The sequence below is a fragment of the Temnothorax americanus genome, unplaced genomic scaffold (genome assembly GCF_048541705.1).
Source record: "Temnothorax americanus isolate GAGA-0224 unplaced genomic scaffold, ASM4854170v1 Scaffold19, whole genome shotgun sequence".
In the NCBI taxonomy this organism is placed as follows: Eukaryota; Metazoa; Arthropoda; class Insecta; order Hymenoptera; family Formicidae; genus Temnothorax; species Temnothorax americanus.
The window spans coordinates 1389359-1408966 of record NW_027509329.1 but is presented as its reverse complement, the minus strand read 5'-3'; the positions used below and the strand labels follow the sequence as shown (position 1 = coordinate 1408966).

Sequence of the window (19608 nt, the reverse complement as noted above, 5' to 3'; positions counted from 1 at the left end):
GGATTATAGCATACACGTATTGTAACAAGTTCGTGTTTATCGATCTATCGAAAAAAATTAACAAATAAATTCAAATAGAGATGCAAACTCGGTAAAAAAATTAAGAGAATATTTCTAAAAATATATATAAATTGTGACTATAAATGTTGTTATTTATATACAGATAGCACAGCAAAATGTGTCAACTGTAACAAAATTTAAATTAAAAAATAATAAACTTTTTTGCATTTTTGATTAGGACTGACTTGCATTACGAATGCACTTCGTTTTTAAAAATAGCTCAGACACAATCAATACAGATGTTGTTTTACATAATCTATTCATACGAATGTGTTTCGAGATACGAAGTAGCGCGCTATAATCATCTTTTCTTTGTTTCACAACACGCACCTAATCCATTCTGTCGTTTGTTGCGAATTTGTCGAAAAGAGTTTTTCGTCGGCAACACGCATCCGCCGCAACCGTAGCCACGCAACGGAAGTCGTTATAGTACGAAAGACGGGGCGCGCGCGAAAAGCGGGACCCACATCTGTCCGCAAGACTTTTAATTGCATAATTTGCGGCATAACTTACGCGCCGGAGCGCCGTTCGCCGTTCGTTCGTTTTATTTCGAGCGAGGAAGCTTATCTTTCGCTTCCACGTGCCCCGGGACTTGCGGTGGAGTAATTAAAAGTCCGCCGTCGTCAATCAGAGTCTCTTCTGCCCCCGCTCTCGCCCCCCTGCTGTCGCCTAAGGGTGAGATAGAAAGGCGCGCCTCGCCTCGCCTCGCATCGCGCCGCGAAAGTTCGAAGTTTCTGCGGGCTTTCGCGCCCGCGAAAGTTTCCAAATGAACACTTTGCGGGACCCGAAGCTTGCGGGGCGTGTACCGTTTAAAACGAGACGGTGCGAGCTTTTTGCATGGAGAGCACCGTTCTTTCAGGTTAACGTCCGCTAGGGAACGATGAGCTTTTAAATAACGCCTCGAATGAATAATCTCTGCAGGAGCGGAAATGAATTTGGTGACAGATTAAGTTTTGGAATTAATTTCAATTTACCTATTGCATTCTAATTTGTTTTTTTGTTTTCAATTTCATCGAATTTATCCAAATTGAAATTAACTTCTTGAGATGCCTCTTACATTAAAATGCATTAAAATGAGCAAATTGGTTGTAAAACTCTTTAGGGAGAAAAGTTACACAAATATTATTATATTATTTTATTGGACAAAGATCTAAATAAGCAAACACGTTCTTAACTTTTAAGAATTAATTTAAAACTGAGAAGTATGCGATTACAGACGTAACCTCTATATGAAAATCTGTAGAACATATAGCATCAGCATAAGTATATCGTGAGATAATGCTGATAATAAATAATATATCTTCTTCAAGATCGACGATAACTCGCGATCTCAAATTATACGTTCATCTCGGCTGATTATAATACGGTCCATTAATGTGGCAATTGCAAAATACGATAAAGCAGATGCCGACGCGGTGCACCATTAGCGAGGGGCAACTCTCTCTTTCTCACATTATGTACTATCGGCAAAACGTATTTCCTTCCATAAATCGATCTTCTCTAAAATGAAGTTTTACATGCGAGAAAGGTGCGCTCGTACGCTAATATCGACGATCTTGGGAATTGCTCTTTTCCGGCCATCAACCGTCTGTCAATAGTTAAAAAAATATTGCATACATATGAAATACTGAAAATAATATAAACTTAAGTCTTTATATTATGTTTATTTCTATCTAAATAAAAACTAAATAATAAAATTTTATGAATAATAAACTTTAGCTTTTCAATCAATTTTAATTCAGTCAAAATTTTACTTAAAACTCTCTTGCCGGAAAATTTAATGTCGCGGAAAAAGTGCGCGAGAAGCGACGTCTTCCGATAAAAAATTGACACCATAAATTTCTCGAGGTATCTACTTGAAGTTTAAAATATTTTTCAGTCGTTTTGACATATTCTTTACACATTGGTACGCCAGGAGGGATTTGCGTTGCGACCGCGCGGGAAATCGAGGTAATAATCTTCTCGCGTCTTCTCCGGCGCGCCGTGGGTTTTCGGCGGAAATGGATCCGCGGTGAGCGCGTTTAAAGTGCCCCGACGCGGCTATTTGTCTTCGTTTTGCCACGTTCACGCACTGATAGGCGGTGCCATTAATCATATCACCGTGGTGCATGTACACTCCGCGGTACGACTTGGCGCATCCACTCGCTCGCTACGTCGATACGCGTTATTATTATATGCGCCGCTGAACGCGAACGCGAGTGCGAGTGCTGACGCGCGATGGATTAATTGCGTATCACGTCGTCACGGCGATTATAATATCTCGGTGCTGGCCGGCTCGCGTAGCCGGCCGCGGGCGATATTCTGGCAGTGAACGCGCGCGTTAGGCGAATAATAAATTTAATTCGTCGGCATGCCACGCGATGATAGCCGCCGAGCTGTCGAACCCACCCTCGCCGTTTTCACTGCGCTACGAAAAAATTGCACCGCGATCAACCTATCGGCGCGACGCGACATGTTTCTCCCCCTCGCGTGCAACGTGATCCTTCGGCCGGAAAATCGATTCACTTTCGAATTAAAGGCGCGATAACGAAGGCGTGTTTTGACACGCGCGATAAGACGGCGGATATCGATTGTGAATACCGCATCCGCCCACTTCAATGTACCCCGCCCTCTTTGCACCTTCCTTCTGTATGTATGTACACTGTTGATTTTATTTAACGATTTCTTCCGTATCAGATGTTTGTTTCGCGATTTTAGCCGACTCCGTATTAAGTTGGACCGAGTCATTTCTCTTTACATAATTGCTTTCAATTCGAAAACGCGACATTAACAAGGATTGAACAAGGAACTGATCAGTGAAATCTCTATTGCCACTTAAATATAAAGATTTTATGATTTAATATTATTTCCTGTTATCATAAATCGTATGTTATTTTATTTTCCTAGTACTTGACATTATTTTTTCTACATCTACAATTACTAGTGATCATTTCTTACGATTAATCGCGTATAATATATTTTTGCATTAAACAAAAGTTTATTAAGTTATACTCTTGATTGATCTCTTTGTGATTAGAGCGAACCAAATGTTTCTCACCGTGAAGGAAAACATAACTTTACGGGTGTTTGTTTTTGTTTACGAAAGGGTTAACCGTGCGCCAGCTTATGCTCTAACGAGAACGTATCGCCCGTAAAGTCACGTAGTAAAGAAGTGGCAGCCGTTTAGCAATCGCTCGAAGTTCACGGCTCCGTGGCAATCGATACCTATACCTATACGCGCAGCGTTGCTAAAACAACCGCGGCGCACGTTCGGGTCGTCGCACCTTCCGGTCTTGGGCCCTCTTCCTACTCTGGGCTCCCTTCGTGTTGGATAATGGATGAGACCCGATATTTACATATTTTTCCATGTTCGTGCCGTGGAGACGGGGTAGGTCAGGCGAGGCACAGCCTAGCACAAAGTTGCACCGAACTTACATCTGTCTATTCATCCATTCCGGTTTACTCCGTATCGTTTGGTGCATCATAAAGGGCAGGATATTTCGGTGTGGTGTTGCTGTGCATGTAAAATTAGAACAGCCCGAAATCGGAGTTGTTTATAGCGACATAAAATTTTATTCGTAGTCTTTTTCTCGTCTACATTAGCTAATTGCTAATTTCGCCTAGCAGTATTTTGTGTTTGTTTTCGGCGATTATTTAGGGCACGACTAAATTGTATTTTATTAGAGGCATATTAAATTATTTATAACCTAAGCCATACTTTATTTTATGGCCGCTGTTCTAAAAAACGACTCTGTAAATCTTATAGTCAATCTAGTCAATCTATGACTAACATTTTTTCCCCTATTGTATAGCGTGTTTTATTTACGAATCTTGTTATATATGACGGAAATTTACATATTTCGATCAGCAAGTCAGATTTATATAGTTTTAGAGTTGATAAATTTTTTAGTGTGTGAATATTCTGGCTAATAATTTTTATAATTGCGGTTTTATTTTGTGTTCCAAACTTTCTGGGATTTAATTTCAACTTTTAAGGAAATAAATTTTTGGACTTTTTTGGACTGCCGTATTTAAAGTCAATTCTTTCTTTTTCTTTTGATAGAATTGTGTGACGACGTTATTAATATTTCATTTTTACTGAAGAATTTTAAGCACAGACTTCCATTTCTTTGATTTGAAAAGCGCCGGTTAAATTCATGTTTTATTTGTCTTTTGGTCCGTCTACACATTTCGAGGTTTTTCATACTACATGAAGTACAGAAAGCTTGTGCACGATAGGCCGGGATGTTGGTTTCATTGTTCTTTCTCCTCTCTATCATGAAGGCGGAGGTAATCTACGTCAGACCGGAATAATGGAAAATTGTTCCGGCTACCCGAGCTCCGCCGGGGTGTTCCTAAAGCCTCCGGCATCCGTTATGTAGCAGAAGAACAAGGTTATAGGCTGGGGCGACCGTCTGCTGTCCTGGCGACGGGGTGAACGAAGGTTACTACCCCTTGCAGACGCGGGCGCACTCCGAGGCCATTTTTCACGGTCGCCTCTCACCACTTTCTCCATTACTGGTAATGCACGAATACTTTTTTTTTTGCTACTCGCCGCCGCATTTCCAGCAGCGACGTGTTTTCAAAGATGAAGGATAAAAAATACACTGTTAACACCTTACGTTATTCAAAGTTCGTCTTGTCTAAAGAGGTCTCTACAGTCTACGCAATAAATCTTAGACATTTTTTTCACGGTATTGTATTATGTGAACTGGTGAAACCACTCAACCATCAACATTTACTTATCTTTCATAACATTAATGGAAAGTACATTTACCATTTTGATATAATTAAACTTCCATCTTTACATCAAATTTTACATTAAATAGAATTTATGGAATATTCTGATTTCTACTGTAATTTGTTCTAAAAAATAATTTGAGTTCTTGTTAGGAGAAATACGATCTGAAACTCCTAGCTTAATTAAAGTGAAACAAAAATTTTCTATGTTATATGCGTCAAAACAAAATGTTAGAACCGTTTCAGTCTTTGTATTAGAACGATACTAAGACAGGCAGTAGAAGATTGACTTAACTTGTTAATTGTATTCAAATGCATGGATGCTAAAATTATATGTCAAAATCGATTATAAAGAAACTCTTGTTTAGATCGATACCGATTGAAATATCGATTGACAATTGCTGATTGCTATTCGATGATTAATTCTCGGCGCATAAATGCGGTGCCTCTATTCAAGCGGAAAGTTTCAAGTTTCCTCGCGGACGGCAGACACCTTGGCCAATACGGAAGAGGGTGTCAGCAAACACTTGAGAGAAATACGGCATATTGCCATCGTTTGATAATTATTCAGGTATCGAATGTCATGCTTTTATCCACTTCCTCCGTTTTTTCGTCTTTGCCAATATTCCGCCACAGAAACGGCCATGAGGGCCATTCCTCCAGTTCGTTCGCATTGCCGAGGGCAATGTTCGATAATGCACTCAATCAATATCGAATCTCGCTCTTTTCGCATTCGGGTTCCAGAAATTATGCATTATTGCGCTTGTGATGAAAGCAATAACGATTTGTGATAAGTCTGACAGTTATATTAGATTCATATTGAAAGTTTTCTCCTTGACAGTCTTGTCAATCGATCTTTCTTTCACGCTATCTCTTCGTCGAGATCCCGAAGAAAATTCGTTGAGTATTTTCGTTCCGATTATTTCGCCTTCGATATTTATTTCATGAAAGACGTCTGCTCCGATAATTGCGCACGCGAAAAAAGTTTATATACAGAATAAAAAGTACGTTTCATAATGTTGTTCCCATATCGGATACCTCGTGATTATTCTGTACGATATTTCAAGATCGTATCTTTGGTAATAAGCGCAAAGAACAGAAACAAAATCACTCTTCTCTGATGTACTTGTAACGAAACCAATTTCGACTAATGCGTTGTTACCATATTTAGCATTGCGCTTTCCATCATTTCGCGTCCGATATTTTGAGGTGCATTCACAAATGTTCGAACGTAAACAACTTTGATTAAAATGTAATAACTATTAAGCGAAGTTTTATGAAATATTTTATTGCTAATATTTAATATAAAATACTTTTTTTATAACTGAATCGCGACAGGAAGAACTTTTCAATGAATTCTGAACTTCGAATAGATTTTTAATTCTTTAATTAGCAAAGTACAACTCAGTGTGTGTTATTATCTAATAATTAAAAACACATTTCTATAATACTAATTTCATATTGGCTTGGAAATGCATACAATATTAATCATGTCTAAAAAAATGTGTTCGGCATATCTTCAAAGAAATTTTGCGAAAATGTTTAAATGGAAATTACAAGTAGAATTTGTACTAAGATTCAAACAGTTGTACGTATCGCGATCGCTTTCTGATTGGGGTTTCTGTGGGAGAGGATAATTCTTATCCATCCATGATTTTACTTTTTTGAACTCGCGACGAGACGAAGATTCATCACAGTTTTGGGTCCATTCGGAGCGAAAGCTGTATGTGCATCGTCGGCTGGGTGCACGTCAATGCCAGGCCATGGGGAAACCGGTGTTGCGTATGTCACCGAAAGAAACGGCGGTGGGGGCCGGCCGGCCGGTGGTTCTTCATGGTGGGGGGCCGCAGCCAGGGTTTCCGACCGCGTCGGCGGCGCTTAAGTCTCCGACGCGGGGGCATTGCCGTCGTGGCTGCGGTACGATCCGATCCGGCTGCTGTCTCGCAGTGCGCGCTGCTCCTCCTGCCGCACGTGTCGACGGTCTTCGTGCCGAAGGATATTCAATTCTTTTTCCCTGTCTCTTTTCTGCGCGAGAGATAACCGCGTGGCGACATATATCACCCGCGGAACCCCGCGATCTTCGCAATTCGCGATTTCCTCAGTGTGCTACGAGTGCGATGATGATGATGGACCCATGAGAGATGGTGTGCGCGTGTGATGATCTGAGGGAACGCTTCTCTCTCGTCGTTCGCGACCATCGCAAGTAATGCGCTGACGAATAAGGGGTGATTCCCGAGAGGGGTATCTCGAGGGGTTACATCGTGATGGCACGCGATCGCGCGTGAGAAGTCGATGTAGCGTGCGAGAGGAACGAACATTCCTTTTTTTTCCTCGAATTGAACAATCTTTTTTTTCCTTCAATCAAATTGTCGTACGTTGCACGTAAGTCTCGCGAGGATTTTAATATGCGTATCGAGGGTACGGTGAGCGCGTGGTAGTGCGTCGGTGTTTTCGGAGTACGGTGTGGTTCATTCACTACGGATAGTGAATGAAGGGCGATCGGGTTCGTGTCAGCGAAGGCAAAACAGTTTTGTCGTAGGTCAGTCCGCAGTAATCGAGCGCTGTCCCTCCGTTTCGTCGCTTGACGCGCGGCCTTCGATCGGCCGGGATGCCTCGTTTCCGATCTCGCGCCGGATATTGAGCGAGGTTGAATCGGAACGCGATAACGAGATCGCGAAGACTCGACGGGATCATCAACCTCTTTCGACTTCACCGAATTTTTCAGTTAAAAGAACGTTGGTGTCTTCCGCCGATTGTCTGACCGGTGTCATTTCCACTATCGTTCGGTGCTAGTTATAAATCGTCTTGGGTGCGCGATATACACTGTTTATATACGATTGGACCTCGTGACTAGCATTCTCGTGACAAGTGTCAATTGTACGTAGTGAATGAGACTCGACTTGCCTGTAGTTTATTTCTAAGTGCTACGAGTAATGCGAAGCTTATAAGTTCTGCCGCTTATAAATAATGCCACATTGAGTCCGCGGAGCTATTACTGGGATTATAAAAGCGTTCCTCACCATCTAGGTAAGAATTAATGCGAGTGTTTAATACTTATTATGCATGCAAAAATAGTGTTTAATACTTATTCTTCATGCAAAATCTAAATAAAAAAATATTTGACAGACGTATATCGTATATTTACATAAATAAATAGTCATTAATTACAAATTTTATGAATTTAAATGTTTTTTTTTGCTACTAAGATGAAACATTATGATAGAAATAGAAGAACTCAGAAAGAGTGACACGATTTTATTTTTTATTCTATTCTTTCGATTTATGCTCCTGTTATTGTTTTATACGAATATAATACTGTATATTTTATAATTGGAATAGTGATTAATAAAATATCTATATTAGGAGATGAGAGGGTATTGTATTTTAATACTATAAAGATCGAGTTATTCTGTGCGAAAGATAAGCCATGTACAAAGCATTTCCTTGAGAACTCATATATCATACTGTGTTCATTCACTTGTAACATGAACATTCATTTACGTGAAGTATCTCATGTACCACTGTTCTCACCTAACGAGAATTATAAAGGAATAAGATAAGCTATTAAATCTGAACCAAACAGTATTGTCATCGAATTATTAAAATTTTTTAACTCGGCTACACCGACAGTTCGAGTTAAATAAGCTTGGCTTATCAATTTTCCATCCCTTTCGACATTAAAATGTCTGATAATGTATATAAAAAGAAAATATAATTATGCAAAATTAGAACGTCTAAGGGCTAGTTTCACCATCTCCGATTATAACTGTTACCTTCAATTAAACTCTTCGTCTCTTTTTAAGGAGAACAGTTAGAAAGAGATGAAGAGCGAGTTTACTCGACGGTTACAGTTAATCCGAGAGTTAATCGACGTTGGTGAAACTAGCCCTAAATTGTGTTGATGTGTAACCGTTAATCCGAGTCAATTTAAACAAATACTGAACGCAGTGCATTTGAGTGACGAATTTCTTTTTGCAGTATTAGCTTTATATTATCTCATTTACATGAGACGATTTTATCAGTTTGGCAAATATTTGTTAAGCGCAAGTACATCGTTTAGAGCTACCCTGATGAGCATCACTTGTTTCCATCGCAAAACACGCGCTTGTGATCAGTCGCGCGAGAAAGTCGATCGTTGTTCTTGCAAGCACACGCACGATCTGCGAAGAGCATATACCTCCTGCGGCATCTCGCCAACCTCTTTCAACACGGTTAAATATTAGCGGGAAAGACCGGTGCGCTACGATAAATTCTAGCCACACGACACGCCAGCGCGCGCCGGCTCGTAAATCGGCCTCGCGCGACATGTATATACTTCCAGGCGTCATTAATTAAAAGCTACGCTCGTTGCCTAGCACCCTCTTGTTCCTTCCTTGAAGATCGGCAGTTCCGTCGCATTCTCGCGAGATATTTTATAAACGTAGAGATGCTGAATGTATCCGTGTAGCGCAAAACCCTTCTTGAGATCGGTCAAGTAATGTTTTCAGAAACGAGAAACTGAGCAGCGAGAATTTTGTTTATAGTTTTGATTACGTAATGTTTATCGAATCTTTTGTGAATGTTAGTGTCGATTTTCGAATTTTGTTTCATATTTATTTTCAGATTATTAATATTAAAAATTATTATTGACACTAATTATTACTCGATTTTATTACTGACTAGTTAATGACGCAAAAAAAATTACATTTTTATTTATGTTTTACTTGCTAAATAATAATATCTTCAATAATATTATTTATTTTCAATTGTTATCTCTATAATTAAATTGTAAAATACAGACGATATATTTTTCTATATATCGACATATTTAATTATTCCGATAATATTAAAATAGATTTTTAGTATCACTTTGTAAAGCCCTCACAATTAACTAAAACTAAACTAATAACTCGATATTATTTTAAATAGATCGCTTTGTAGAGTTTGATCAGCAGTATATAATAAATAAGAACTTATTTTGTTAGTAATATATATTTGCAATTTTTTTCCATGAAGAGTTGTGCAAAACTGGATTAGTGAATGTTTAGTTAACATTTGCGTCACAAATGTCATATCACAGTTATTAGATGCAATCTTTATTGCGAAATAGAAAAAAGATGTTTTTTTTTTCTAATATTACGTTGAGTAGGAGCAAGAAACGGACAATTGTGCAAGAGTAGGAAGAAGACGACTCGTTCCACTTCCAATCTCACCTCCATTCACGACGTTACGCCGTTGCAATCACGCGAAAACGAGTTTGACAGGTCGGTTGGTCCAACCAGCATAATCTCGCTTATCTCAGTTTGGCCTGATCGGGTGAGAACGGTTCGGAGCAACGCGAAAAAAAAATATACACGCCGCGCGGTATGAATGGTCGAGTTATTTGAATTATGTCCGATGTAATCCTTTGATTACACAGTAAACTAACAAGACAAATAAGGAACTCTCGGAATTTCAGTCAGAGAAAAATATAACACAATGTATATAATGCTTATTTATTATTTTACAAATGAAGTATACAAGATTACAGATAGGTTATAATATTTATGAGTTGACATGTGACTTTGGAAAATGCCATTGACGTTTATGATAATAGAAAAGAAATAACTTTTCTGTGGCGTTGGCGGTCGTCATCAATTAATAAGAGGGAATCTTGATGCCCCAGAGAACATACAGCAACTCCTTGATGGCTACGAGGTCAATACCGGCATTCCTAGCGTGTGCCAAAAGCTCCTGGGTTTTGGGGTGAGCGTAAACCTTGTTGACGATCTCCTGGAAGTTCGGGGATTCCAATTGCCTGATGAAATCGGCGAATGCTGGCGATTCTCGCAACTTCTTTTCGTACAATGCATCAAGCTGTGCCCTGGGCAAAACGGCCAGGATATCATCCACGAATCCCCTAATTCCACCGGTGATCTGTGTACCGTAGGCATAGGAGGGCGGGGTAAGAGGAGGAAGTCCGAGAGCACTGTTCAGTATGTTCACGATTTTGTAAATGTCAATGCCGGCATTATGAATGTAATCCATCAAAACTTTAATCTCAGGCAGTTGCTCTACTTCTAGAACCAGCTGCTTAAATTCTGGGCTTTGGAAGTATGCAATCATTCTCTGGAACTCCGCATCTTGATGGTAGTATTCAAGAGTGATTTGGAATATCTGTTCGACAGGCAAAAGGTCCAAGAACTCTTGGATATCCTTGTGGAGTTCACCTCTGCCAAAATTGGGGATCTCAATTTTGGCGGAGGCCGTAGCCACGAAGGCCAACAGTACCAATGCGAACTTCATCTGCAAAAATAAATAATTTCGTTCAGATTATTGATGTGTATTTGAGAATTACATTATATATATATATATATATATATATATATATATATATATAATATTTGGATACATTATACTTATTATACTTGATATTATTATACATAAAACATATATTTAAATAAATCAAACTTATTTAAAAATTATATTAACAAAAGCAACTTCTTGATATGACGTTTGTGCATCAACAAATATTAGTTAAACATTTATTATTTCGGCTTTGTGTAATTTTTCATGAAGAAAAAATTCAAATATTACTCAATTTTTATTGTACATCGTTAATCAAACTATATCATGACGTATTGATCTATTTAAAATACACACATATGATCTATTAGTTTAGTTAACTAAATCAATAAAATACCGAAAATCGGTATTTTACGATATCAAACTGAATGAACACGGTAATTGAAGAATAATTTAATTATAATTATTTACATAAAATTTTTTTATTTATATTTTTTAACTTGTCTGAGAACAGTTTTATTTATTGTTAAATTAAGCAGGAAGTAAATGATTTAGTGTATTGCGTATTTTTTCGTGTGTATAATATTCAAATTCAAAATGTTTAACTCGGTTTAATAACTCATAGTCTATTGATACTCACCTTAGAAATATTGATGATACTTCTGCGTATGATCTCGCAAACTGATGCTTTACAATTCTTGCCGCTGTCTTATATACGAAATTACATCTTATTTGTTCAATCTGTGTGTGTGATAAGATTATTTATTATCTACAAGTAGGTACTCGTATGATTTTAGGACAAAACATTTAAGATTATTTTAAAAAATTATGCAATGATTTTTTAGATTATCCTCTCACCTTTATAACCGGTTTTTTACTTACTTGATTACTTACTTAATTTTCGATAATTGCACGGGCGGAATAATTACAAATATTGTTAAGAGCACTTGAAATGTTTGAGAGAATTGCAATTAATGTGTCGCATCCAATTTATTATTGATAAATTATAATAAGGTGTTCAGTACATTTTAATATCATTTTAGTTTTATCAATATATTTGTAGAAGATTTTATTTAAACAATCTTTTGCTTTTAGATGGAAAGAGAACATTCCTAAGATAAAAAGAAAATAATGATATCGGATTTAATTTAATACATAATCTTTAAATTTTAATATACTTTTGTAATATTTTCTGTTCAATAATTAAATATATTGAAATACACACATTTCTTTGTAATGTGGAGTTTTACTTTTCTTATATATAATATATCTTATATATTTTATATATATAAAAATTGGAAAATACGTTGATAAAATCAGTTGGTACTTATCTTGTTCCAAATAGATCGACAACGTGCAGGTGTGTTTTATCGATCGAAATTAACCATTGTCCCCCTCATATCATATAGGGCCGATATCACAATCTCCGATTAACGTGATCCTCCGATTAAACTCACTCTTCGTCTCCTTCTAGGGGGACAGTTAGAAAGAGATGCAGAGTGAGTTTAATCGGAGGATCACGTTAATCGGAGACTGTGATATCGGCCTATATAATACGTAATAAAAGTTTCCGTTAAATCAGATAGTTCCAGTAAGTTTTGTGGAAAAAATAGGATATCTCGTCTAAAGTTTTGCTATTTGTGAGAAATTCATTTATTTTAGCATAGCCCATATTCCTGAATTACCTTTTTCCGCTTTCACTGCCTAATCATCGTATCTTTTCATAGCGGGTGCCCTAAACGATGTGTGTTTTTGTTTTCTTTTTATAATTCTCCCGCATATTACGTTATGTTACATTCTTCACGAACTATCATCATCGTATTACCATTATTCTTTTCCGTTTGTTCGTTTCATTATCCGATTCGATTCAGAATTTACGGAAACGAAGTCTTACTTTTATAAACAAGATTTACTTTTATAACTCTGAATCTTTTTTCTTTTTTTTTCAACAGTTAATCCGCCGCTGAAAAAAGACTCTTCTTAAATCAAATTGTTCCTATATCGATTGCGAGAATTAAATTGGCGTTTCTAAAAATTCATAAAATGTACGCTACGCAAGCGAGCAATAATTCGCAACCGTGAGAAAATGCCTCTTATGCGTCATCGCGATGGGGAAATGATCTTACCTATTCCTTAATCGTGTCTTGATCATGTCGATGTTCGATCTCACGCCTCGTCGATCGCCGATTTTAGATGCTTTAGTTCCGCTTTCGTTATCGCTGCCGGGCGCGTATACATGTGTTTCGCTAAATGGAATAACGTTGTTTCTGTCGTAAAAACAGTTCTTTGTCGATTAGGCCAGGATTCATGAATATGTATCGGTCTTAAAGAAACAATCGCGTGTAATAAATCATATGCTGATAAATCATTACAGCGGGCTAGTTTAGTCAATTCTTGAGTTACTTCTGTACATCGTGGAAAATAGTCGGTACTTTTGCCATTAAATGCAATTAACATGTATCCAAATAACAAGTAATTTTTGTAAGTTCTTAATCTGATTCATGACCGTATCTGTATGATCTCTATAAATCTTATCGATGAGGAAAATCCGAAACTTTGTGTAATCTCTGGTTTAAGTGTTTTTTGAATTGCCGTTTAATGCCCACAGCTGTGTCAGTATCACGAGTCGCTTACACGAGAGATGTGTACGAGAGATTCCCCGTTGTTTACGCGTTACTGATCACGCAATCACGTAATCATGGGTTTATCCATTTTTTCGCTAGTCTCTTCGCGGATCTTTACTTCGATCGTTATTAATTATTATTAACGCGATTTACTGCTTCGTCGTGCATCAACATTGTAGTTAATACTAACCGAACGCGCAAATGGGTTGCCGATATTTTCATTGTATCGCTGTCTTTTCCATTCGACAATTGTTATCGATCATTTATATTCATCTCTTGAAGTTTCGGTCAATTACTAAGATCAGTGATGTATTCATGCAGTATTAAAAAAATCGATATAATTTCAGTGAATTTGGACTTCGATATTTCAGTATATATATACTGTAAGTGTTTATAGTTTTCACCACATGAGATTAAACAAAAGTGTTAAAATTGAAAACCAAGAAATATTTAAAGTGATTTTTAATTCTGGCCTGCAACATTTTAAATCATCTCATTTAGACGTTATCGATGTTTAAAGCGATGTATATGTTTAACATTCATCGAACATTAATTGATAAATGCTCCATTTATTTTAAATATAAATTTATCGGTATTTGTGCCCACACACAAACTTTTAGTTTTGTCAACGGGTGAAAGTTGATCGTTCTTTCGAAGAAAGTAATGTTTTTACAAGATTTGGTTGCGTTATCCATTGAGCTCAAGTCTGGCTTTAGTTACACTCTTGATTATATGCCGCTATTCGACGTTCGAGCCACTTCGTGCGGTTGAAGTGTTCCAGTATGCGTTTGTTATGCTAATCTACAGTAACCATGCTTTTTGCTCCGTCCGACACGGCGAGACGAGCACGTCAATCTCTCAAAAAGAATGACGTAATGGCTCCAAAATCGTTTTTTTCCGCCTGCCGGCCTCTCCCTCCTCGCTTTGCATCGCTGCTTAAAGATGCACGCGTCGGCTTGAACGCATGAAGCGTTTACTAAGAGTCATTATTTTTCTTTCGTTTCGAGGCTCGCGAAGTGACTCTCCGCCGCGATTTAGGAGTCATAAAGTCAGCCATGCCAGAGTTTGAAAAAATGAGAGCCGAAAACCACCACCGCGCGCGGAAGAGGCCTTCCGCGTTCAGAAGTTTAGCGAAATTGCACCGGTTGATGACTGTAATTACTGACGAAATTAAACCCGTTCCAAGAGTATTCTACAGACCGATCTTCCGACTGCAAAAAAAGTGATTTAAAAGGCGAGGCGAAGATTAAACAATTCCTTTCACGAACGCGCAATAAAACGTGCATGTGATATTCTCACGTATAACGGCGCTGCGGATAGTAAAAGTTTTGCGAACTTTATCCTCGTTTCTTGCCCCATGCGGGATATTTCGGAGCACGACTCCAGTCGATGGATTGGAAGGTTGGGAAGTTTGAGTCGTTACTGTTGTAATAAAATCATGGGTCAATGACCGATGCAATGTCGTTGTTGCCGGCAAAGATAAAAACATTTTGGGAGTCGTGCAGCTAGAATTTAATCAAGCAAGAGTTTTCTAGATTGCCATTGGGAAGCGAAAGTGCTCCCGGGAGATCGAAATCAACCATTTGATATTCTAGAAAGACATTGTCTTGGAAAGTACGATCCCTCTTCGATGCGGGCGGAATATTAGAACTGCGAGTAATCAAATAAGGAAATTGATCTAAGTTTGATTAACTTGGCAATCACTCCCTTAGAAATATAAAATTGATTTGAAATCGAAACGTCATTGTGTGTACAATATCAAAAAAGTTTAGAAAATTGTTTAAATATAATATAATTTTATATATGGAATTATATAGAATTATATATGTATGCGAGATAAAGTTTTATAAATTATAAAAATTAACACATTTTTGAAACATTTATGATTATTTATTATTTTTATTACTTAGAAATATTGTAAAACTAAATATAATGTGTGATTGATTATATATATATAATAAAAAAATCGAGATACACATAATTTCATTATTGAAGAGTTGCAAGGCAGAGCATGTGGTTCACTGAAGCGTAACGTATATGTACATCCTGCTGGAAGATAGCTTTTAGAATCATTTGTTATCTTTATCGATCTGTTATTTCAATCATTCGCACTTTGTTCCGTATATTTCTCACGAATTAACTCGTTCCATTTGTGTGTATTTAGCGTAACATTTCCTGAAGGATTGCACAAACTAATAAAATCCGACGTAAATGAGGGCAGATTTTTTTCATTCAACGTTGATTATTTCCAGGTCCGGTGTACCAAATAGTGTTACACCATAGAGTTATAGAAAATTTCTTGCTGATATTAAAACGGTTTAGCTCAGAATTATAATTTACTACATTATTAATGAATTAAATGTTGAATTTTATGAAAACTTTGATTAGATTGATTTCGCAATACTAATCTCTCGAGTAACTTTCTGTCGATGACTTATTAAGCCCACCATCCGTAATTATTTCAATGATATCCGGGAGTTACGACTTCGTCGTCGGGGCGATGGACGACGACACCCGCAGTTGGCAATTCCGTTTGCATATAATTGCACAGGAAGGAGACAGCATCATAAACAATTTTTGTGTCGCTTTTTCGTCGTCGTATTAATTCGCGATTAATCTTCGAGGCGAAAGTCGAGCCCTACTTTAACTCGAACGTGTTAAAAAAATGTATGCTCGCGGCCGCTCGCGTTAATGCTTTCCCGGGGAGAACTACAAGCGTAATGGGTGCCGGGCAGCTGTAATTAAAATAACGATCAACGGCATTAATGCTGATGTCATAAACGATATGTGCTTGGAACTCGTTTCAAACAGCTTCGATTTTCCCGCATGTGAGATCAGATTGTGTTCCAGCTATTCCTCTATGATTTAGAACGAGCTATCGAAAAAATGTATAGTAATGGCAGCAATGCATTCCGATAAATGATTTCTTTCTTCTGTATGTCGATTTCACGTGTGTACTTACAGACATCGTCCAACAGAATATACATTAATTAGCTTAATTAGTAATTGGATGCGTATGAAAGATCTGAGCTATTAAATAGAGAATCACGCTATAAATATATAAAATGCTTTAGAATTATCTTCTCCTCCTTCGAATTACAGATGTGAATTATAGAAACGAAGCAGAAAAGCAATTGCTTTTGATATTAGGAAATTAAAGCGTTTTAATAATATAGAAATTTCAGAGTAAAATTACTAATTTGATGAAACAACCAATATGTTTAAATTTTGAAACAGAAATTAATTTCCAATTTAAATGGAATTTCGTAGCGATTATTATAGGAATTTAAATTATTGAAGAGACAAGTATTCTAACAGACATTCATCACAATTTTTTAATGTTAAATTTTTCTTTAAATTTCTCCATGTAAAATGGGACTAATCAAATAATAAATTTTGTTATTTGTTTATATTTCTAGAGCATAATTTGCTCTCAAGTTGTTAAAATATTTCTATATTTAGTTTCATAATTAAACTCCAATATTTTTTGTGCTTATAGTCTTTCCCGAAAATAATTATAGATATGGAACACTCCGCGCACTAACTTGTATCCAATATAATGACTGACGCATGCAAAATGTTTAGCACGGGCTATTATTGAATTTTTATGCATAATTTTACGGCGTAACGGCGATATCTTGAGCCGCGCGACCGGCCGATCTCGCAGTTGTCGGCGCACGTGGCGATAACGACGTGTCCGCGGGCGCGCTCGGCGATATTTACGGTGCTCTTTGCATCGGGATACGGTGGGATCGAGCGAGCACACGAGGTATATATACATATCTCGCTTTGAGCTTTCGATCGCGGGCCGATCGTTCCTGCGACTTTTTTCGACGACGCTGGATCGCGTAACGAACGGGAGTGACTGCGGTCGCCGCGAATGTTACAGTATGTGCATTAGGCGTGCGTGCGGAATGCGTACGGCGTGGCGAATACCGCGTGCCCCGTCGAATCGCGAATCTTGCGGAGCAATCTTTACTGCGAACGATACCACAGCTAACGATACCGTGCACTCGTTCAGTGCGTTGCCCGCGGGTTCGCGTAATATCAACGATACGAATTATCTAACTGGTATCTTCGTTCACTAAACGATTTTTTACGTATATACATATATATGCACAAATTATAAGAAAAATCTCTTTCGAAAGTTGTGTCTTGATATTATCATTTTCGAAAAATAATATTAATGAATTAATGATACTTAATTATTGAGACGATAAACTCTACGAGTTTATCTACGAGTTTATTTTTTGCTTCCTCATAGAAAAGGTTTGTTTTCGTAAAAAAATTTTTTTTTTGTTTTTCTGAATGTTCAGAATCAGAATGTTCTAAAACGTCGAAAAATTGCAGTTGTAAAAAATGTATGTATGTGTGTGTGTGTGTGTGTTTGTATGTATGTATGTGCCAAATTTACCGAAATTTCTATAACTCCAGAACTAATCAACCAAATCTTAACGAATTATATATGAAATAGTGGTAGAAAAAACTAAAGAATATAATAGAATTAATAAAAATTGCTAATAATCAAGGGGTTCTTTTTTAATAAAATTTTGAATTTGCAGAAATGTTTGTTTATGCTTTAATTTCCGCAAATTTGGAGATATCGATCTATTTCTAATTTTATTATATTTTTCATTATATATATATATATATATATATATATATATATAGGACATGTATGAATACTCAAGAATGCATCTTAAATTGTCTCCGCGTGCACGCATGTCGACAGATGGAGATATACTGCAATAAGCGTTTGCGCAATAGTTCTCGGATCAATGACATAAGTGTACGCGAGAGCAGCGATCGGCGACGATATGCGCACAAGTACGCACTGCACGAAATATACCACGGTATATTATTGTAAGAATGACGTTGTGTCAATCAATCCGGTTGATTCACGATTGTTGAGTACGAATGTTGGCGCCGTCTGTTGTCACTTTAATTTCGATACTTGCATGATTATCCTTATCGATGAAAGAAGAAGTACATTAGTTATACACTTGAGTCCCGTTTGTTACGTTCAGAAACCATTGATTCTTTTTATAAGAGGACCAATAATAATATAAAATAGACGTAATATAACGAACTATTCATTTTTTGTTAGAACAACAAAACTATCTTTATAATAGAGGCATATAAATACTTCATTATTAAATTACGCTTTGCATTACTCTCTTCATTATATAATTATATATTTATTATAACATAATAATGTAAATGTCCATTATTGTCAAGTATTTGAATTGCAACATTTGTTTTATTATTCATGATTGTATAGCGTATTCAATGTTATTAGATTGATGGAATTTTAACAACGTGATATTTTATTACTCTATTTTATTTTACGTATACATATATTTGTTTCCTTTTCTTCGATGAAAAGAGGAATGTTTTCTTACAAGTTTTTAATTTCTTACTTAAAATTGTTTTTTATTAGATATATAATTATTGTGATGAGAAATTTATGGCTCAAGTTTTGTTGTTCTACTTGTTAGATAAGAAGATTGTCTATAACAATTGAAAAACTTCTATAGATCTCCTAGATAAATTTAATTAGAAATGCCCGAACACACATTGTCTTATTGTTAGTTGATTAGATCTACAAAAAGTACGACGTCTGATTCGTTAAATATCAATTTAAGTCAACGATTGTGATCGGTATAACTGGCGCGTTGAAAACGAAAGTATTTCTTCGTTTCGAAGGGCGTCCTGTTATACCTGTACTTACGCCCACTGGCAAGTGCGTTGGCCGACGCCGCGACGTTTCGCAAAGTGTATCGGACCGAGCCGACCGGCTCTCGAGCTTTCCTGCCGTCGTCGTCGCCGTGGCCGGCCACTGGGGCGAACTCGTAACGAGTTCGCAACGATCGCCCGGAACGATTGTCCCGTGATTTATAGCTACGCGTACATCGCACCGAGTGTATCGCACGTTTGCACG

At 37.2% G+C, this 19608-nt stretch overlaps 2 protein-coding genes across 2 annotated transcripts in view; one reads left to right on the top strand and one right to left on the bottom strand.

Annotated features, from left to right (window-relative positions):
• Nucleotides 1-19608, top strand: part of LOC143896615 (uncharacterized) — a 292658-nt gene that overhangs the window by 62593 nt on the left and 210457 nt on the right. The gene's annotated exons all lie outside the window — the stretch shown is intronic.
• On the bottom strand, nucleotides 10240-11735 carry LOC143896628 (protein G12-like). The gene is made up of 2 exons (XM_077404581.1): nucleotides 11684-11735; nucleotides 10240-11043 (listed from the first exon to the last, which is right to left on the bottom strand). The coding sequence occupies exon 2, from the start codon at nucleotides 11041-11043 to the stop codon at nucleotides 10396-10398; it is 648 nt and encodes a 215-aa protein (XP_077260707.1). The 5' UTR covers nucleotides 11684-11735; the 3' UTR covers nucleotides 10240-10395.